At 38.7% G+C, this 23,560-nt stretch overlaps 1 protein-coding gene across 5 annotated transcripts in view; it reads left to right on the top strand.

Moving 5' to 3' along the window:
* NKAIN2 (sodium/potassium transporting ATPase interacting 2) overlaps positions 1 to 23,560 on the top strand; it is a gene marked incomplete at its 3' end in the record, with an annotated part of 446,279 nt that overhangs the window by 201,541 nt on the left and 221,178 nt on the right. For 4 of the 5 annotated variants that reach the window (XM_079970818.1, XM_079970820.1, XM_079970819.1 and 1 more), the window contains exon 2: positions 19,341 to 19,478. The exons of the other annotated variant lie outside the window; for it this stretch is intronic. In XM_079970818.1, coding sequence (XP_079826944.1) covers positions 19,341 to 19,478 — 138 coding nt within the window. The remainder of the gene's footprint in view (positions 1 to 19,340; positions 19,479 to 23,560) is intronic. 5 annotated transcript variants of the gene reach the window in all.

Below are 23,560 nucleotides of genomic sequence, written 5' to 3'. Positions count from 1 at the left end.
GCTCATACGTTCTAAATCAGGAGCAGGAATCCATTTGGTAGGCCTCATCCTTAACTTTCTCACCCCCTGCACACCAACTTTGACAGGTTGGTGTGCCATCCACCTGTCAATCACCTGATGTCACAGTGATGTCAGGTGACCTTCTTTGCATGGCAATGCACAGAAAAGCTCCAGTGATCAGCTGATCATCATAGTTGGCAAAAGCACAACTGTATGCAAGCCCTGCTGATCAACTAATTGTGAACACTTAGAATTCCTTAAGGTATCTGCTCTGCATGTAGGTTATATCATTCTTTCTGAATGCACTGTAGTTTCAGTCTGGATTGTATTGATGTATGGGGGTGGCAATATCTTGTATATCTGACATTGTGTTTCAGCAGTAGACTTGTAAGTATACACTGAGGAGATTTCACCCCTCCCATATCCAAGAATCTCCTGATGAGTCTGCTGATTCTCCAGAGAGGAGGGGCAGTTTTCTACTCTCTACTTATTTAGCTCCAGCACCACATCAAGGAGTCAGTCAGTCAGTGTCGGAGAGAGAGAGAGAGAGACTGAGTGTTAGAGATCGTGTGTAGAGATAAGGTTGCTGCTAAGAGCAGCTGCAGGCACTCAGTGCGGTTCAGCATTCATTTATGCTTAGACCTCATTAAGCTCTGTATATAGTTGTATAATAGTTGTAGATAGAATAAAGAAGATATTCTACAGAGCTGCTCTCCGAGTCGTTTATGCTCTGCTATACTCTGCTGTACTCTGCTGTGCGACGACTGTCTTCTTGTTGGAGTGAATCCGGTGCTCACAACTCTAAGCTGTGAGTCCACAGCACTTTGACCTGTTCCTGTGCAGAAGGTGGTCTCTGGAAGTGCTACCCAGCTCGCCTAGCCGAGTCGGGGCTGAAGTAGATGAGTCCAGTTAGTGGCACTGGCTCAAGGGCGATGCTGACAGCTGTAGATAGTTGACCAGAGTGTTTTCTATAGGCTGCAACTCTTGACCCATCAGACTTCATCACTTGAGCTGCCAGGCTTTTCTCCTTGACCCAACCAGCCTTTGCTGGTGGGAGATTTGAAGTGATTCAACTTTTGGCACCCAGTGTTTTGGAGATGCAAAATTTCAGCACCAAAATACACATTAAGGCAGCCTTTCTCAACCTGTGGGTCCCCAGATGTTGTTGAACTACAACTCCCATCACCCCTAGCTAGCAAGGCCAGAGCTCAGGGATGATGGGAGTTGTAGTCCAACAACATCTGGGGACCCACAGGTTGAGAACCACTACATTATGGCAATATGCTTAATAGGCCAACCAAAATGATGCAGAAGAGTGTGCAATGTATAGGCTTTCAGGTTCTCTAGAACTCTTCATCAGCCTGGATGGGTGATGCTGGAGGCATGGATCGAATCTGCATGGAGTCAGTTTCAAGATGGAATGTGGGATGAGACAACAGACATTCCAAGGCATCACACTGAAGTGCTCTGCAGGTTTCAGTTTGAACCTACGGCTGATGGGAGGAAGAAACATGCAATATTTGATCTCCCACCTTTGAAAATATAAAATCCAGTTTTTGTGTAGATGGGTGGGCTTTAAATGCCAAGGAGAAAATGTTCTAACAAGAGTAGCAGATTTTATTCGCTTTCTTGGGTCTGCAGTCCCATCAATAGTGTTGCTGATGTTTTTAATTTAGATAGATTAGGGAAGTAGCTAGGAAACACATTCAGTTGCTGTTCTCACAGTTAAGTAATTTTCTAGTTCATTTTTTAAAATTTTTAATTATAACAGCCAGTGGTCCATAAATTACAAGTGCCCTTGGATTGTTAAGGTTGGATTTAATTTTCTGGTTGAACATTTTGTTGAATATTCATTTTGATTGAATATTTGACTCCAAGAAAATAAGTAATCCTGGAAACTAATAGGAATAGTTTTAAAATTATGGATGGAAAAGAGCAGCTCTAGAAAAACATGTTTTAAAAGATAATGATCCAATTGGCAAAGTTATATGTAAAAAGTAGACACAATTAACTCTTATTCATAATACTATTTTCCCTTCTTTTGCAACACGGATAAATGTGAGTTGTTGCTGTTTTAAATACTTCATTTCAGGTAGCAAAACCTGAAGGAGTACCATATAGTGAATGCAGCAACTTACAGATATATCTCTAAGATTTGTTGCCTGATTGGGTCTGTAAAATACAGTTGATGGGGACTGACAGTTTGTGGGCTGTATTTGGCTGGGTGAAGTTCCCAGCTCAGCTGATTTCAGAGGAGATGAATAGGTGATCCCTAAGATGGAGGGAGCAGTTGTGTGAAGCATGAAATCCCACCAAGTGTCCTATTGTCTTCCCAACCCAAAATCATGACCTTAGAAAAGGAGGGGAAACTGGTGGCATTGTGGGCTCTCTAGCAACAGGAGAAACCTTCCTAGCAGCTCCTTAATTAGGAGCAGTGCTACTGAACTTCCACAGTTGTGTTAGTGCTTGTCAGTGAGCATGCAATTTCTTGTCTTCCAAACTAAATCAGGAAAAAATCCTGGTTTTTTTTCAGCCAGAACTCACTGGAACTCAGTTCTAGCCCCTCTCAGGTGGATGTCATTGCCATTCTAAGAGAACAAGGGCGAAAATCATGGTGAGCTCCTGAACCTCTTTTTCTAGAAAAATAGCACTGCTAATACTTTGGTATGAAAGGGGAGAAAGGCCTGTCTATATGAAATAATCTGCAGCAGGAGTCAATAACCCCTGGCCCCCTCTTCGACTCCACTCTCCATACAGCAATTAGTTTCTGTGGCAGGACATTCTGCTCACATGAATTTAACTGATTATTACTTTATATCTAAACAGGACAAGTGCCACACAAATTATGTTCTAGTTTTTCACATATAATGTGTACAAGATATAGGAACTTCCAACATTCATGAAAGCATTGTGTGACAAAATCTACAGGCAGTTTGTGGAGATTAGAGATGGCTGGGTGCATGAGGCAAGGCTGAGAGTTGAAAATCTTGATGTTATAATAATAAAACAAACATTTTACCCATTTGGTGGCTTAGTAGGGGCATTTTCTGTGGTAGCCCCTAAGTTGTGGAATTCCTTCCCCACAGAGGTATGTCTGGCACCTTCATAGTATAGCAAATGCTGAAGACACACCTTTGTGCCCTGGGTTTTGACACTTGATATGTGCCTTTTTAGAACCCACTTTATTTCTTTGATTGTAAACTGTTCTAAGCTGTTTTAAAACGATCTTTAATTTTATATTTTAATCCTTGCCCTGGGATCTTAGGTTGAAGGCTGGGTAATTTTTATTAGTATTAGTATTAGTACAGTGAATCACTCCAACTTTCAGTCACTGCCATAAATCTCAAACCCTTACCAGTCTTAACATTTACCCTAGAGTAGCACTGCCAAAGTCAATGGGATTGCTTTAGAATTATGTGTGGCAAATTGAGCAGCAATAGCAACTGTAGTCTCTGTGTTAGTCTGTATTTAAATCTTCCTTTCTTCTCCATAGAAAAATATTCAGTCCTTTGCCAAGCTGTATTAATGTAATAGTTATGAGATAATATTTATCATCGGTGGTATGAATCTTTTGTACATCTATTTTAAACTCTCATTTTCTTTGTGAAATATATCTAATAAAATTACTTTCTGGTAAGATAAAATATCATAAATATGTGTACCACTGATGCACTTACTATGTGGCATATTCTTTAGCTTTCATTACTCTTTGATTGATGAAACCTGCTTGGTATCTTAGCCTTTGTACTGAATTAATGTTGGACCCCTCGGCACAGATATCGGTAGCTAAAAAATAATAGCTGGGTAATATTATTCATTCTGGCTCACTGCAGTGCCATTTATTCCATCATTCCTACAAAGACCTAAGTTGCACTTTGCTTGAATATCTGCAAATATACCTCTGGGGCAGTGTTTTCTGGAAAACCACCACTTATTTTTGAGAACTCCTCCCTCCATAGTCATACATTTTCTAAGGCGGCTGACGAGTTTAGTCTAAAATTACTATCATCAGTGTATATATAAAGTAGCAGTGGGTATCTTTCTCAAATATTATAAATGTAACCAATTCAAACACAGTTTATCTTGCAAAAAACTTCATTTGAGACAGTAAATAACAGGAGGCTAAAGTTGTTTGGATCAGAAGAGCTTCATTGTAGAATTGTGTCTTTGCAGTTCCTTTCAGGAAAACACATTCAAACAGACAATCTGGACCAATGGTGATATTCCGCAATGGGACTTTCCTCCCTCTCTTTCACCTCAAGCACCCTCAAAGTGTGGCAAGTGGAAGAGACGAGAGTGGATTGTTCTGCATGACATGTTTGGAGTTTGGAGCTTTGGGAAAGTAAATCCAGTGTTCCTCCTCTCTCCCCCCACTACCCCCACCCCAAAGTATTGAAGGGAGGTGTCCTGGGCAATCTTCCAGAGCCTTGTGAACTATCTCTAGAACACAAGAGTGTAGCTTAGTTATGCAGTCTAAAAAAACACACACAGGGAAGTTTATAGTGAACAAATGAATAAAATTGATAATCTTTCTTCAATTAAAAAGGATTGTGACAGCTATGCTTGGCTGCAGTAGGAAGTCACAGCTATGTAAGTGTATGAGCATATTCATTAACAGTAACTGAGGCCCCACTTACCTGAAACAATATGGTTTGCACTGAGCTGTAGTTACTTCCACATTCTTAGTCTCCAACATTGTAGACTGCATAGTTACCGGGGATAAATAGTTTTTCTGCCAAATTCCATAATTCAGCAGGGAAATTTAAGACGGCCTCACCAGATTCCATGATGAATTCTGGCTTGCTCATCCAAATGTGATCAAACATTTCCAGATGCAACATCAACGCAAAAATGGGTAGAATGAGTTTTTGGTGAGCCCTGTGACCTTGTTTATCTGCTGTAACATAGCTGCCAGCCTTATTTCTATTTATTCTGTTCAAAAAAAATAAAAATAAAGCTAGGTATAATCTAATATGACTTGCACCACTTGCATTTTTACATTTCTACATATGGAGCAGCTTTAGAAAAGGATTTTCTCCAGAAGCAACCAGAACATTTTCAAATATTAAAAGTCACCCTTTGGCTGTGCAAGTAAAGGGAGGAAAACGATCAATTTTCTTAGGAAAGCATTTTAAGAAATAAGCCTTTATCTATAACAGAACATCTTTTCTAATCTTACCAGAACAAATGTGCAGTTAGTTATGGATCTGTTGGCCTCTCTGAAATGTGAGTACATTTCAAAATTTCCTACAGCCGTTGGATTTATACTGGGGGGGGGGGGCAACTGAGTGGCACACCTAATAGCAGACCTTGAGTATTGCGTCACAGAGATCACTGGTGGATTTTCTGATTGCAAATTGAAGGCTGCTTTACATTTACTTTCTTTCTCGTTTAGCTCTGATTTGAAGCTATAGGAAATAGCACAGCATCTTGTTTTCAAATGTATAAAAAATGATTTCTTAAAATACAAAAACAGGATTTCAAAAAATGCAGTACAACAACCAATTAAATGTTACTTGGTTTCATTTTCAGGTTGGGGCATTGTTTTCCAGATACCCATGATACCTGTGAGAAGGAGGTAGAATTCTGTCACATTGTTCAGGAAATCCTTATCAAAACACAGCTTGGTTCTCTGGTGGCCTGGGGTGTAAGGCTTGATAAGTGAGTTCTATTTTGTTGCCTGAACACCGGTTCTTTGTTGCAGAGGGCATTTATTAAGGAAACAGATGGAGAGACATCAGTTATCTTTTGTGCCTTCTGTTTTCTACAAAGGCCAGGAATCACAATCAGAATAATTGAAGGCGTCATAGAATAAGTCAGGTATGTCAGGAGAGAGCAGCTTTACTAAACCTTCAAGTCTTGGTGTGGTTCCCAGCAAAGCAAAGCATTTTAATCTTTATGTTTGTGTTTGTGAAGGATGTTGAAGAAACTCAAAAGGATGAAAAGGTTTTTTGTTTCTTCGTTTTTCATTGATGAATATAGAAAGGCGAATGGGTCTTTAGAACCAACAGTCGGTGTTCAAAAAGCCCTTGTTGCATGCCTAAAGTACCTTATCTAGAATGTGTGCTCCCCCTGCCCCACATTAAAATTCCTTGTATACTTTAAGATATCACTTTAGAGGTTGCCAGACTTTCAAGGGTGACATTTATGGGCGAATAAGGAAAGGAGCATCTGAATTGCCCTTGTGCACATCTGGGCCCTATCCAATAAGTTTATATCACCTGAATAATTTCTATAGTGCTCCTCCCCCTCCCCCATATTTACTTACTGGTTGCATCAATTATCCTGGAACTTGACAAACTATAATGTCCAAAGACCAAACATTTTTTGCCTTTAGTGCATAGTTAGTTAGTGAAGGGAGTGGGGAGGAGATGACATGTCTCAACCATTTCTTGCCACTCTACATTCTAATGTCACAAGTGAGGGGGCAGGAGGACTGGCCATGTTTACTCATGGACAAGCAAGAGGGGGAGAAAAATGTTTAGGAGTTAATTTACTACCTCACATGTTTCTATTCTAGAATGAATTAGAATTTGTTCAGCTTCAGGATGTCATTTCATCCTCCATGATAATGAATAATTGAATTTGGCAGTTATTTTGGGATAATATTTTTAAGTGTAGATAATAGAGAATATTACTTCTTTATATGGGAGTACATACTATCTCCTTTGAGATGTTTAAATTGAATGGGGCAGCAGACTCTAGATTATTAATAGATTATTAATTTTTATTATTTAGGGTGTTTCTTAATCCACCAAAAGGCCCTCGGAGAGGTTAGAGCATATAAAACACAATACAATGAAAACAATGAAAAACAACTCACACATAAACCCAAAACAATGATTCCACACAACTTATTACAGGGAGGACACCAAAATCCATTCTACAAATTTCAAATGCAAGGATAAAATATGCATTCATAACAGCACACAATGCTAAGCTGTTAAAGCCCTGTACATCCATTCTGGACTAGGCTACCATAGCAACACTTCACAGCTAAAGGATATATGGGTGAGGTATTCTCTGACAATAATGTATTTGTGGTGTTTTCCAGAATTAGTATAACATTTCTATGGCAGTTTTATAATTCCATACTTTGTGTGTCACATGTGCAGTATGGAATTTGAAGTGCCTCTATAAGCATGTATAACTTAGTTCTACTGGTAATAGTCCATTCTGCTTTGTTTTAATTTCAGCATGTACACCTTCCCCCCACCACCATTTCCTTAGGCCTAGTGTGTTCCCCAAATACAAAACCTCAGGAATAAACAAACTGACAGTTTAAGGCTTAGGAGCAGGGAATCACAGATTGCTTGAAGGCTGCCTTAATTTCAGATGTCCTTGCAACTTGGAAACAGTGTTGGCCGGTGTGGTGATATAAAGGAAATGTAGACTACAGAATAGTTAATATATGGATGCTCTCGCTCAGTTGCTATGCTGCAGCGTTCTTAACATAAAAGCTAACTGATGATGAGTTGATTTAGTACAGTATGATGAAGCTTTCTAAAAATGCTGTCTGTGACTTTACTGTATCACACCCACTGCATATGCATCATTACCCTAAAGCAGCCTGCTCACCCACCAGTCTTTCACCCTGAAACTTAATAAGCAGTGGGTTCATTACTGACCACTTTTAGAGGATGGCAGGTGGCCGATAAAGCACTCCATGGAATTTTCCATCTGGCTTTCCACGTTTGTTCCTATCCAGGATTTGCTAAAAGATACCCTTTCTCCTCAAACTGCACACTTCAAAATGCCAAAAATCATTTCTCTTCTGGTGCTCTGACTTCCATAATGCTTCATCAATCTGACAAGACTTTGTGATGACACACATTTTTGATTTATTTTCTAGAGTGACATTGTATCCTAGGTATACACTCTTCATGGTGCCTTGGCATTTAGTGCTCAGCAGCTGAAAAGCCCTATTAAAACAGAATAAATTCACACCAGGGGCATTTTAAAAACACACACAAAAATCATATTAATTTCGATGGTGTACAGGAAATTCAGCAATCAACCTTTGCCATAGTTAATGCTAACGAAGGTTCCCCATTTAACTGTACTCTGTGGTTCCCTAAAATATAAGAAAAGCAGCATTCCCCCCCTCCACAATAGCCTAGTAATAAGGTTTGAAGGGCCCACATAGCTTGATTCATCAATGTGTCACCAGAACTGGGAAATAAAACCATAAAAGGAGTCCACAAAATTGACTGTGATATCTAAAGGATTTCTGAAATGATCTTTAAATCATAATAGGAAACAGGAACTTTGATAGGAAATGGGAATGGTTAGCAGTAAGCATGATTAAAAATGGTGCTGATATTTCCAATAACTCTGGGAGAGGGGGTGAAAGGAGCGGGGAAAGTTATCATGACAGGCTCTCAATCTTTTAACCATGGTGAAGGAGGAGGCATTGAACTGCTTTGTACTAGACACTAAATCAGACTATGGTTTAGCACAAATGTGTGGTTGGTTTGGCTTAGCATGTCATCTAAATCCAGGCTCAGGGTTTGTAGAGCTGTGGCCAAGAGTTTTTGTTTGTTTGTTTTGTTTTTGAGGTATACAAATTTATTATTTGGCTTCTCAAGACAAACCATGAGCCCAGGTACAGATGACATACTAAGCCAAACCATGGTGTAGCTCACTATAGCACAGCAGGAATAGGACTAGGAGAAAAGCACAGCAGCTATGATATCCTCTAGAAAGTAACGCTCTCACTCACGCATTCATGCTGAGCTATGGTTTGGCTTAATGTTATGTGTGAAGCAGTTCAACATGTCTGCACTGACCCTGTGTGTGGTTTCACTCCTATTCTGCTTACATGTCAATAATTTGTGATGGCATGATATCTTAGACTTTCTGCAAACATGCAAAAAATGAGATTAATGCACTGAGAAAACTGTTTCCTGGAGTAGCCTGAATGACACTGACTTAGAAAATAATGCAGTACTTTCATAGGTGAATAAACTGGGTTTTATTTCACAGAAAGCCATGCCACTGCATCTTTTTTTTACAGATAAGTCCTAGAAATAGGTTTTTCCCCAGGCTCTACCACTCAGTTACTTGGGTGACCTGACTCAATTAACTTAATTGATTCTTGGTTAGATTGTCAATGGCAAACACACAGTGCTTCAGTGCCTAAAACCTATTAAAAATCAATAGGGATAACTAGACCTGCTAGGAAGCCGAACACTCTCAATCCATGCATGAATCTGTATTCCACTTAATTTAAGAACTGGACAAATAGCAAAGCCCTGAGTATTAGGGGGCAACCCTGAAATGGGCAAATCCAAGAATACTCCTGTAGTGCAAATGGTTTAATTACTGTTCATATCCATTATAGCCTCAAACATTTTGTCAGTTGGGACATGAGCAGCCAGGAAGGTAAAGTTGTGGGAAGCTGCAGGGAGTGGGCTGAGGCACAGTGAAGTGCTATAAGCACAGGACAGCCACTTGGGGTTTAAACAAGCCACAGCTTTATTGATTACAGATGTCAGCAGATTTTGGCACAAGCATTGGGTGTGTATTCTGAATCAACAATCTTGTCTGCTGGTAGATCATTTGGTAGGATTAACCAAGGTTCAGGATAGCCCTATGACGTACAATAAATTTGGAAGGCCATTGAGGGGGCCATCAGCCCCTGTCTGGGTGTCTGGACGGCACCTCCCTGTGGATCCCTTTAATGAAATACCTTGATTCCTTGGACTGGAGGGGTGTCCTGACCCCTCCCCACCATCCACCTAGATTAAGAATCTAACCCAATGCCTCTGGCACCAACTGAGGCCGAGGGCTATGCATGGCTGGATTTTATGGCCAGGGAGTGGACCAGAAGGAAGACATTTCTCCTCTGGTCCACTCCCTAAACTGCACTATCAAGCTCATCCACATTTGGCCGGAACCACAGGTGAGCCTCAGGAGCCAGCGCAGCCAGCGGAAGAGCAAGTAACAACCTCCCCTGGCTGCGCTGAAGCCAGAAGATCACACCACTGCTGCACCAGGCTGCAACCACCACTCTCTATTAACCGGCAGGCAAGCGGCCATTCTCAGCAGACAGAGATGAGATTAGAACCAAATGCAGTGGTGGGGCTAGACAGCAGGTAGAGAGAGACTGGGGCACTAGACAGGGAAACTGGGAAAGGTAGCAACTTAGAAAGCACCTATAGATTAATAAATTGTGGCTGATAATAGTCTTCCCTGTGCAAAGAATCACAGTTACCTGGAACCAATTATGACAAGGCCAGAGGGAAGCAGGCAATGCTTGGGTAGATGAAGCTATGCTAGAACCTGAGGTATAATAGCATTCTGCAACCTTTAATGTTCTGCTCCAATCTGAAGCCACCTGGTTCTAGTTCTGGTTGTCTCTGATACATGATATTTGGATCTTTGAGCTCTGCATCTTTCAGAATAGTTATCATTTATCCAAGGGTATGTGGAATCTGGTTTATTGAAATCTGGCACAGAATACTGAATTGTATATTTTCTCATTTAGGTAATTAAAGGCTGAAGAATTACCTTTTTATTGGTACATTTTGTTTTTAATTAGCAATATTGCCATGAAGAATGTATGTTAGAAATATGTTCAAATTGGCTAGCACACCTAATTTAGCGTTTTCATTGATATGGTCATTTAAGCAAAAATGCAGCAACTCAATGGCATTCAGTGTATTTTTATATTGCTACCAACTGCTGAGAATTTCTGTTGCTTACGAACTTAAATGGAACATTAGATTTCCCTCATAGCTTTCTTCTCCTAGACTAATCCATGTTAAATGGGTCAAAAACAATTGTAAACACCTAGCTTTTTGCAGGTCATGATTGCATAGATAATTGCTTCTTACCATTCAAAGAGGGTCATTAGCTAACAAGCCAGAGTACTCAAAATGGACAAATTTAAGTGGCTAACCTGAAATTTTCAGCTCACTTTTTTCCTGATAGGCACTGCAGAATAGTCAGACGCAGACAGTTTAATTTGCCTTTCATAGCCTGTGACAAGGCTCATGATTATTGCATACAACAAATATTCAGTGCAACAAATTAGCAGATTCTGCTGTTTTGGACAGGCAGCATTAAAAACCCTGCCACTGAATTGTTGGCTGCATCCCACATTGTCAGCATAATAATTACTGCTCAGTTTCTGGACCTCATCAAGTCAGCAAGGTGATAACCCTATTGGATCAGATAGGGATATGAGATATGGCCAACAGAAAAAAGGACAGAGTACTGAAATGGTAACTTCTCTGCGTTAGAACCCTGGCAAGTACCACTTGAATTATGGCAGTTGTTTGGCAGGGGCAGGACTGTTCTGGAGAATAGCTTGCAGCAACACTAGATTACAACATTTGTGGCTTCCAAGGGGAATTGCTGTGAGCACTGAAGCAAAGAAACCAAATCGGAGGGTGGGGAAAGTGAGGATTAGAAGGCAAATGTAGTATGGAAAACTGTGATTTGTAACAGTGTTACAAGCTCTTGTTTCACTGGACTTGCTAGCATTTTCTGCCAAGGAACAAAGTCCCTGGTATAAGCTAAAGAGGAATTATATTCTCCTCTATTTTCTCTTATAGTTTAGCAGGACGTGGTTGAAAAATGATTGACAGTGTATAAATTTAATGCTGTTCTTCTAGCCTTATCCAATGGACACTGGTTTTAAAAAAGTGCAGCAGCAAGCAAGATATATAATATCAACTGAACAGATGATTGCACAGTCTGGCTAGACACTGTGGATGACCTATGGGGGTGTCTAACTTCTCTCTCTCATACACACACCAGGTGATCATCATTGTCAGAGCTGGCTATTCATATCATTGTTTAGGAGAATCCTGCGCAAAATCAGTCCAGCACAGATCACTGCATATGAAGCCCTGTGTCAGGTTTTTACCCTTTACCCATACAGCATCCTTTGTTAAATGTATGACAAAATCCAGCAGATATATCCCATTGTGCTAGCAGGAGTCCTTATACAGGACTTTCACTTATGCAGCAGGTTAGGTGAATGCCACCCATGGTCAATTTTATAATAAATGTTTAATATATACAACAATATACTTTTCCCCATACAAATCTCTACATTTAATTTGGTTAAAGGGCATCCTGTTTGTCATATACAGCACGTATATATGTTAGTTTTGATATAATCTCTTTCCTTTAGGGTTAAATTTACCTCCATTTAATTTTTGTATGAATGAAAAATATTTTTCCAAAAATAAATGCTAGAGGTGTGAGCAAGACATTTCATATTATAAAAATAATAAGTAACATCATATCTTGATAGAATTTCATATTTTTTATATTTGTCACTTGCAGTAACTTTAAAGATTCAATCTGTTTCCTAGGATGTGTAGAATGCAACAGTGTCTCATTAGATTTGTGCTTGGCTTGTTATTGCAGTTGTTAATGAACAGGAAATCAAATATGGTATGGAGACTACTAGTTCACTGCATCTCAAAGATTATATTACGCACTGCAAGTTTGTAGCATGGAAATTGCAAATAAGCAATATTGAACATCTAACACAGAACAGTTTTCACATGGCTAGCTTTCTCAAGATGCTATTTTTATAATAGATTGATATAAATCTTGTTACTCTGTATCAGCGAATGCTAGATAGTATGCAGTTCAGACTGTCTTCTAAAACACATTGATATTAATCTTGTCCCTGCATATCAAGTTGGTAACTCAAGTATCCATACATACTAAATGTAGCCTGAATAGCCTCTCTTCATTTGCAGGACAACTTGTCCCTCACTAAAGGGGTATTCAGAAACTTTCAGGATGTGGGTGAAGTTTTAAAGAATTCTCAGAGGATGGTGGTCTTACGCTTTTCACACCTGTGGAACATCAGTATGTCACATTCTACCATTCGGAATCAAAGATCACAAGTCTCCCAAAAATCTACCCCAGGTTATTCTGACAGCCTAATTTAGCAGCTTTAATGCAGCCTCCCTGGGCCTCCCAAAAACTTTTCTAAATCAAAGTCTTTCTTGCATTCTCTCTCTCTCTTAAATATAATTTGTATTGATTTTGAAAATGTGTGTGTGTATGTGTATACTGACATTACAAAATATCCAAAACAAATAAGCCACTCAATAATTTACAGTCCAAACAAGAAAAAGAAAAGAAGGAAAGGAAAGGAAAATAAATTACAGATTAAGCATCAGAGTCCTTTTAAACTGTTTCATCTTCTTTATAGGGTTTAGCAAATGCAGTTAAGGCACAGAAATCTATTTCAGCTATAAATCATTCCATATACCCACATACTAAGTGAGGGTTACTGGAACCTCCATTTTTCATTAATAAATTTGATAAAATCTCACCACATCAAAAAGTACCTTTTTTGTTATTCCTTTATGTAAATGTATATTTTGAGTTAGCTTTTCAGATAAAGCCCCAAACCAGACTTTATTATGCCAATTTTTGAAGCAATTAGGGGCATTTTCTTGAAGCAATTGGGGCCATTTTCCTAATATTTCCAGAATCTTGTAATGGTTAACCTAGGCACCAGTAAGAGGAAGTGGATTACGTCTTTATTCTTACAATCAAGATTTTGCCCATCTCTTATATTTAAAAATGCAATGGATGGAATCACAAGAACATTTAGGTGAGAAATCAAGCACCTAGCACTAGAATCTTTCCACCTTGTGTAAATTTACCACGTGTAAATAAGTCGCTTTTGAGATCTATGTGTGACAGGTGTCAAGTGCCATCCAAAAAACAATGTTAAGGTTTGTTTCCTTACCTAACACTGAAATTGAATGCATAGGTTTAGTAGCCCAGATTTTTTTTTATTTGTCAAGCATCTACCTTGAGTTGAAAGCTAAAGCATTATTTCCAGCAGTCTTTTAGTGCCTGAAGGGAACCCATATTGATTCCAATCAGTTGATAAGTCCAGCCCTTGCTATAATTTCTTTCAGAAGGAACCACATTTCATATGCATTCAAGTTTCTGGTGGCACCTAGTGAGTGGGTTTTGCTGTAGGGGCTACTGAGGTGCTGTTCATAAACTTCGCTAAGCATCTGTAGTACTGAACAACCTGTTCTGTAGTTACAGTTGCTGATATCTGATTGGTGCCAGTCTTTCCCACTGCCAATAAGCTAATTATACAAATAAAGATTATTGGCAATGTTTCAGTGTTAAAACCTTCTGTAGTGATTGCCCCCTTTCCTTGTATTTATGCCTATATTTCTCAGCATTTTTTTCTTTCTTGTTCAATATTGCACATTTGGTTATATTTGATTTTTGTCTTCATATAGTGAATTCTGATTGGACTTAAATACTTTGTTCCTGAAACAGATCTTCCCTGCCTGTCCATATAATGTATTTTCCATTTTCTTGAAGCAGTTCTTAATTTCTTGAAGCAACCTCTTGCCCTTACGGTGATCAAATTTTCAACCCTTTCATTGCATTTCAGTTAACAGTTTTGGTCCTCCACCAACCTTCTAGAGCAATTTGGGATTGGTGCAAGGCACATGTGGGGAGCAGAGGTGGGAAATCCTGTTGCACAAGAGGAAGTCATTCTGCTTCCACAATTTAGTTGAACACAGCCCATCGTTACCTGCTTCTTAACTTTCTGCCCTAGACTTTATAACTCTCAGTAAGTTGTCACAACCCATACATTATACAGATGCCCCATGATTCCTTTCCTTTGGCAAAGTTGTTTTATATTCCTCCAACAGTGCAACTGAAAAATAATAAGTGTGATTCTGTGCATGTCTCCTTAGAAATAAGTCCCGTTGAGTTGAATGGGATTTATTGCCAGGTAGAAAGGTATAGGATTGCAGCTATAATTGTCTGTTGAGGACTATTTTAGTACTCTCCATTTCTGAAGTGAAAACTGTTGTTTTGCCTTTAAGGGTCATGTGATTACAGAGATTAGTCATCCTTGGAAGAGTACTTTTAAAAACATTGCCTTATACCTAAACATACAACCCATTCCCACAATCATGGCTAATCATACTCTTCTAGGTTCACCAGAAAGATGGGATAAATACAAATAGCATCTTAAGAACAAATCCAATGGTATATGATAGTTCAAACAGAATAGTCCAAAGAGAGATCAACAACTGATGCAAGATACAGAAAAGTTCAGCATGTGAAGTTTCCGTCAATGACAACACTGCACATTGATGACCAGATAAACCTTACTTCAGAAGTCCTTAGTACCCACATTTATTGTAGTATATTTTAAAAAGGAAAGTGTATTTTGGGCAGTAATTGGCAGCCACTAGGGACACCACTTTCCTCTCAGCACACATACCATCTAGCCAGTTTAATCTTATGGAATTGTCATCTTGAAAACTTAAGTCAGTGGATACATTTTTAATTTACCAACTCAATGCATTATTTACTTACCCATGTTGTTTTCCTATTAGGTTTCTACCTCACAACCTTGGTAATAAAATAGATACAATATGCACATTACTGGTCTATAAAATACTATGTGGGGTGGGGAATGCAAAAAATTAGAAGAGCAAACTGAGCAACCAGAATGAAATACAGAGATTTGAACAATACATGTATGTTGTTCTGGGGAGATGTGTTTAAAAGTCATCACAAAAAGGCCCAGTTATCTGTATGGTGCAGGGCTTAACCCCCATCAATCCCACCCAACAATTTTCTACTTTACTGTGAAAGGGAGGGAGGAAATGTGGTCTCATTCAAGAATGCCAAGAAAGCTGTATACCTACTATAGAAAGATATGACTGAACCATAAAAGATACATAGAAGAAGGACCATCAAAATAATTGGAAGCATGAAAAAAAAATATTTGGAAGGAAATTCTAGCATGTTCAGGGCTTTTCAGCTTAGAAGAAAAGGCATCTTGGAGAGCAGGAGGGTGGAAAAATAGATGTGTCATAAGTAGTGTGGGAAAAATGACTAAGGTACTATTACCTGCTCTCTTCCTCCACACCAGTTGTGACAAGCTTATCTCTTCAGCCTGTCATAACACACTGTTGAAATAAGCAGTTATTTCTAAGTTGATTATTATAAATCTTGTAATAAATGTCTTCAGTAAAGTACATCTCTGGGATGGGAATGTGAACTACAAATGTAAACATTTTGATCAATGGTCAATGTAATTTTTTTCTGCATTAATTGTGTTTAAGAAGTGAAACACATGATCAGCAAGTTCACATGATGATCAGCTGTTATACGACACCACATCAGACTATAGTTGGAGAACTGAAGACTTGGTTGCTCCCTGATTCAAAATAGTAATAATAAACATCCTTTCACATAACTACTGTGTTTTGGAGAAGACTAGGCTAAAGCTCTTCTCATTGCTATACTGGATTTTTGTATATGCTGTAAGTTTGCTCTCAGACCTCTGAAGTTATATACAGTGCAGATCTATTCATGTCTACTCAGAAGTAAGCCCTATTGAGTTCAATGGAATATAGTAACCATGTATAGGAATGAGTCATAGTCAAGCAACAGACATCAAGTGGAATTGCTGATCATGTCGTTTGACTATAAATTCAGAGCACAAAAACTTCAAACAAAGAAGATGGGGAAAATCTTCCTCCTAAAAATTAAGGGGAGGGGGGAGCAAAAAAAAAAAAAGAAAAAGTCCAGAAATACACTGTGAATATATCTACCTTGCTCATAAGAGACAATGGATCAATTGAATTAGGCATTTATGTCATGCGGGTACCTTAGTTAATTTAAAAGTTAATATTGGGGCCTGAGATTAAGTATCACCAGAATAATTAATTTTGTTTACTGATTTTATTTTAATTTAGAAAGGCATTCAAGAACATAACCAATCAAACTCTCCGGAGGGAACTAATTCTTATCAGTCTGCTGCTGAATATTTGCCCTCAAAAGCCAAAATTGATTCTCATGTAATCCATTCAGAAATGGTGATGTTTGTGTTTATTCTGCACTGCAGTTGGGTCCAAAAGTACCACATGAAGATGTTTTTATACAGTCTGAAGCAAGAGCCCCTCTTTAGGAGAACTCCACCACTGTGTTTTCTAAAGATTATTAGGAAATCATCACCTCTATCTTATCAGTTCAGAGAATCCATGGGATCCACTACAGTGCCCCATGTATTTGGTGATAATTGCTGCTAAAAACAGGGCCTCAATGAATGATTTGTTCCAATATGTGTTGGACCTGGAACAAATTTCATTTCAAGCACCCTCCTACTCAGTATGGACAAGAGGTTCCTTCCATACAGAGCAGCTGAAAATAAGATAGAAGGTAGAATGTTGGTGAATTTAGTCCATTGTGATGTCCATTCATAGCTGACCTGTAGCTCCCACTGATGGATTGATGCTGTCTGTTATGGAGTTGGAACTTGATTTCTCCATCCAGATGTATGACAAACAGTCTTTGATTGGTCAAAATCAGTGCATTGAGCATTGCTTGACATTTTGCAGAAAAGCAGTTTCTGGATTATTCCAGAGTTTGGTGCCGTTTCAAGGATGAATGTATTAAGCACACTTTTTGAACTTAGAGATGGGCAAATTTGTCAGTTTTGGTTTTCTCAGGTTCTCATTTCCCCCCAACCTTGAGTTCTCCACATTTCCATCAGTCTGCAATTAATTTATTTTTAAAAAGAGTCTCTGTGCATTTTAGTGCAAATTTCTCCTAATAAGCACATGTTTTTATTCACTTTTGTCTAATATGCAGTATTGCAAAGCAATATTCCATAAAACATTATTTTCACTATCATATGCATACTTTTACTTTAGTACAGGGGGGCACAACCTGCGAACCTCCAGATGGTTGTTGGACTACAACTCCCATCATCCATGATCACTGGCTATGCTGGCTGGGAGTTGTAGTCCAGAAACATCTGGAGGGCCAAAGATTGTGCACCCCTGCCTTAATAGATACATTTTTGTATACAGTGGTTGGTTGGCGAAATCCATTGCAAAATTCAGAAAAGTGTGAATTTCAAGGGATGCCTGTCTATTGTTTGCCTGTTGTTTCAGAAAAGTGCAGATGAAGGAGGTTCGCCTTTAAATATGAACTGAAAGGAATTTCTCCTCAATCACCTTTTCTATCATGCAGCAGTTAACATCAGCTGTGATTTGATCTGCACAAGAAAAGTGTTAAATCTGGCAGCATATTTTAAAAAGAGCATTTCTTTTTGTCTTATTGATGCACCATTGCTCTTAAGGGGAACTGGACATATTTTACTTTTTTTAAAATTTAATGCCCCCCCCCCAAGACTCAAGGGGAGAATTCAATGTAAAATAGTAAAATGTATGTAAAAAGATGTATGTACTTTACACACATTTTAAGCATTTTACGATTCCCCCTGAGAGCGATGGAAGGTGATCAAATTCTCTAACTTCCAGCAGGCCTTACTACGGTGATTTCATTCTGCATGGCAACAAACCACTTTTTAGGCTAGCTGTACACAGCTGGATGAAATCGCTTTTTAAAAACAACATGATTAGGCAGACAGCCCCCAGATCACCTTGTGAGAGCTCACAACTTAGACCACCTCATAAGTGGTGTGAGAGTTGTTATTGTTTTACAACCAAGCAGTATATACATTTTATAAAACAAACGTTTTCCCCCCTTTGCTTTTTTCATTTAAACAACTTCTGTACAGATTTCAAAGGATATATTCTTTGGAAACCTGTCCTGAACAACCCACATGGAAACAGGATGGAATGGAATTTTGTCCTGTCCCATGATGACATTGATTTATTCCCTGGTTCTATCCCTAGTTTTTAATAACCCAAGTAGGTGAAAAGTGTGATGGAAAGTAGCTCCAAAAGGGTAGATTTGTATGTGATGTGATATATAGATATATAGAGAGATATATAGAGATATAGATAGATAGATATAGATATAGATATAGATACACACACATATTTAAACAATACACACATATCTCTTGGTTATAAGAAATTTATAAGAAATGTATCTGAAGCAAAGGCTAAGAGAAAGGATGAGTTGGTGCAAATAGAGGGGAACGATGGGGTAGCTGTGTCTTTAACTTGGCTTGGACTTCCAAACCAGCTGGTGATAGAGAGCCTGTCAGTAATAACAGTAATAAATGACAGATGTAGTCATGCTGTACCTGCTTCAACTAAAGCATCTCCTTGAATGGGAATAATATCTTGGCAAAATTGTCCTTGTGAATATTTTTGCTATCGGATTATAACTCAATGGACTGTCACAGAAATGCTGTTTTCAGTAAAACAAAAGGAGTGAATTGTTGCAAAGTCATCCCAACTTTCCCCCCTGCTTCCTGAACCATATATCTAGTGAGGCAATGTTTCTAGTGGTGGTAAGTGAAGAGGGAAAATGCTTTCCAAAGCCTCTGACTATTCTTTCTCATGAGCTATTCTAATCAAATCATTGTTGCTGTTTAATCCTAGGTATGTGTGCTGGAGAGACAGATATTTGATTTCCTTGGTTATCAGTGGGCACCAATCCTGGCAAATTTTGTACACATTATTATAGTCATACTTGGCTTATTTGGAACCATCCAGTATAGACCTCGCTACATAACAGGAGTAAGTACCATTCACCTTGTATCCTTAACTCTGTATTTGCCATGTATGGTACAAAACAAACAAACTTGGAGCTGGGAAGAAATTTTATTTGGAGATTTGAAGTAATATGCCCGGTATATCTAGGTAATTGTTTTCAACACATTTAAATGTACAGTGTGTGGTTTTTTTAAGGGGGTGGGAGTATATTTTTTAAAAATCCTACAGAAATATATTGCTACATTATTTATTACTACATTATTGCTATACATATGAAAACTTAAATTATATTCTGCTATTGTTTCTATAGAGAAAGCAGGAATACAATCTGGCTCTCTTCTCTTTGCTTCCAAAATGGTTTAAACTTGAAAACCACCAAACAGCAGAGGAATCCTGCAGAAAATGGCCATAGTAAATACTGAAAGCCAGTGAATAGATGGAGAGAAAAGAAGATTTGCAGCCTGATATTGCACATGTTTGATGGGTTTCAAATTAGATCACAGCCTTAGAACAGTAGGCTAGTAACAAATCTAAGTGTGTGTTGAAAGTCAGGTCGGAGTTAAAGTTGAAGGGTGATCCAAAGAAGACAAAACTGATGAGCTGTAGTGAAGCATGGTAAAAAGAAATCTGTTAACAACCCTACAAAAATACTACATCGCAATTAGGCTATTAAAAGGGGATGCAATGCAATACAGTTAGAACTTGGATCAGTGGTCTCCAACCTTTCTGGTCCTATGGACTTGTCTGCAAACTACAACAACTGTTGTGAACACCACACACACTCTGGCTGCAACTTCACAAAATACCCCATACCACAACTAGGCTTGAAGAAAAAGCTTTCTGATGACCAAAGAAGGCTTCTTTCAAGGCTAATTTCAGCGTGAGAGGGAAGACTGTGGGCCCTGGAAAGGCCTCTCTGGGCATATGTGTGCCTGCAGTTGCCACATTGGCAAACCATGAACTAAACCAGTGGCTAGAGATAACATGGATATAATCCTCATAAGAGGGAACTTCTAGATATACCACAGATTTCTGAATTTGGCAAATGATACTGAATGAGCAAAATAAAAGTGAACCTGAGATTCCCCTGCAGCAAACTCATTCCCACTTTCCTACATTGCAAACTTATTATCCATCTCTGACCATTTCCCCAATTTATGACATGCCTTTTTAATATCAATTTGCAAGCCCTCGAGTCAAGGACTATCCTTAGGCTTGGTTTGCATGTATTTACGAGCTACAGATAAAGGGGATGTAGTACCCTGCCCACTAGTCTGGGGGTGCCTGTCTTCTACTGGGGTGCCTGGTCTTCTACCAGGCTTCTCCTTGTAGGTATCCTTGTTAGCACAGAGGCTAGATGTGAAAAATCCAACAAGTGTAGGCTCAATTGATATAATCTACAACCCACATACATTTTGGAAATTGGCTAAATGATTCAGACCTTGGTGCATCAGCTGTATTCAAATATTTTGCCATTGGTAGATGTCCTTTGGGCCCATAGGCATGGATGCTGCCCAAGGGCAAGGCAGAACAGTATCATCCCATTGCCCCTGTTGCATATGGCTGGTATGTTTGTCCAAACTAGCTTACTTAGTGCAGATTAAAATCTGGCAATCTTTAAAAGCATAATAAAACCCCATTCCTTTTAAAAAAAACCCACCTCTTGTTCCTTTCTTTATGATCTTAGAACTTTTATTGCTCAAAAACATTAATAAGGCACACTATTCATAATGCCCCTACCTCCTAACCTTTATGAAGATCCTTCTTTCTTTAGAATAAGTCCTGTGAAATAACATCAGAGTGACTTGTGGGTTCTTGACATTTTTACAAGCAATCTCCTTCTGTACTAAATATATAGCACTTTGTACTGGATAAAGCACAGATCAATGAACTATGTGGGTGCTTCACAGATTACAAGCATTGTCACTCAAGGGCAAAGAAATCTTTCTTCTGGCTTGGAATGGCTCACTTTGGTGGTCTTCCTGTAACCAATATAATGGAAAGGAAGTTCCTATTTTTTGCACAGCAAGTCAAGTCCCCTTAATTTTTGGTAATGAACTTTGAAAATGTGGAGTCTCTGTTTGCATCTTCAGGTTGCTTTCACCCCAGTGTTTCATACAGCAGCCTATTTCATATTTTCATGTGAAATCAAATGAATACATACCAGGGAAGTGGCACTGTGTAAGTAGGTTCCATACCTGACCTACATACATTCATTAGAATGTATCTGTAGAGAGCCCACAATGGATATGAACACTGTTGTGTTGGTGTATGCAGGGCCACACTTAGTAGGACAAATTGGCAGTTCACGTTTTCTGCCAGAAGCTTTTCCTGTCAATGGCACAAATTCCACTCAAAGTAGTACAAAAGTGGAGAACAGATGAAGTACCATCAAGAGAAGAATGGCACCTTAAAATATTAGAATACAGAACTTGCCAGCATGACAAACAGATTAAGAAATAAAGATGATACTAATTTAAAAGAGGACTGGACATCATATATAGAGAATATATAGAAAAAAATAGTATAACAAGAAATGAAGTGTAACAGACTGAAAAAAATACTCAGCAGTAGATGTGACAAAGTGGGACAGTGTAAGGTAATGAAAATAATTTAGTAGAATAAGAAAATGCAGTCAAAAAGACAACAGATAGGATACCAGAGAAAGAACAGAAGGGAGTTAAAATTAAGGCTCATAGGCGTCAATTAAATTGGAGGAATAAGCTATGTTACTATTATTATTTACAGATATATGTCTTATACTTATGTTATTTTTTCCTCTTCTTACTATCATGTGTTTGACTGCAACATACTATGCATTGATAATATGATAAAAAAGTTTTTTTAAAAAAAAATCAATTCAAAGTCTTTTACCTTGTAAAACAGTTTACTTTCACCAGTTTGAAGTGGGTGAAACACAATCTCAAACTATTTGATGGATATTAGGGGTTATGAAACTTACCTATGAGAACAGAACTTCAGTTTATTTGCAGTCTGGTTCTACAAGTCATGGTACTCTTAAGAACAGCAGTTTATCTATCTCATTGACTCCTATCCTTGGTATAAGGATGGATCCTTCATTTGGAATGGCACTTGAATGGCACTTCTGGAGCACCTGTAGTGCCATTTAAGGTTCCAGACTTCCTTTACTGAGGAAACTTCCCTCCCCTTTTAAAATAGCAATACGTTTCATTATGTTCCTGCTTGGCAGGGGGTTGGACTCGATGGCCCTTGTGGTCTCTTCCAACTCTATGATTCTATGATTCTATGTAAAATCATAGTTTCTTGTTAATATTAATAAAGACTCAAAGAGCATTATTACAGCAGGTACCATTTAGTAATGGACCTTTCAAGCCTCTCGGATGGGAAAAGTAAGTAAACAAATCCTCAGTCTTAAACTGGAGATTAGTAGTTAAAACTAGTCCACCTTTCTATTTTTACAGTGCAAGATGGTGCTTTAACTACTTCTATGTAATCCTCTGCTTGAGTTTCAAGAGCTAATATGGATTTATAGGATAAGGTTGCAAACTGTCATTTATTAGCCTTAAGCTGCAATCCTAAACACAGATATTTGGAATTAATTTTGGTGAGATCAGTGAGATTTTCTTCCAAGTAAATTGGGATTTTTTTGTTTGTTTCATCTGTCAGTTTTATGGATTAGGTGTGTTGATGAGAGGATAAGTGATGGTGGGGAAATGGTTGGGAGGATGCTTACCATTGGGTCACATTCCCCTCTGCCAGAATCCTTTAAGCTGTGAGGAGGACTGCAACCTGATCATTTAAAGATGTGGTGTAGGGTGTGGGGTAGGAGTTGTTTTGCTGGGACTTGTTTCCCACTGGATTCACAGATTTATCAGGCAGCTAACAGCTGTATCTCAAACTCTTCTTGCTTCCTAGCTTTGTAGTTTTTTCTAGGTAAATTATTCTAATGTCCTGTCACTATGAGGAGGCAACAGTGGGAAAGAGATGGCAGAAGCGTTCTCTGAGCTGCCCAAGCCATCCTTGTGCTAGAGGAAGGTCAGGACCTTGGACAGGACCCTGGACCTGAGTGCTAGACCACAGTGCAATAACAATAGTTTCAGGACCATGGTTAGCAGTCCTGTAAC

Source organism: Podarcis cretensis, assembly GCF_951804945.1.
Source record: "Podarcis cretensis genome assembly, chromosome: 3".
Taxonomy (NCBI): Eukaryota; Metazoa; Chordata; class Lepidosauria; order Squamata; family Lacertidae; genus Podarcis; species Podarcis cretensis.
Note: the sequence above shows the minus strand (reverse complement) of the source record. Positions and strands in the feature narration are given on the sequence as shown.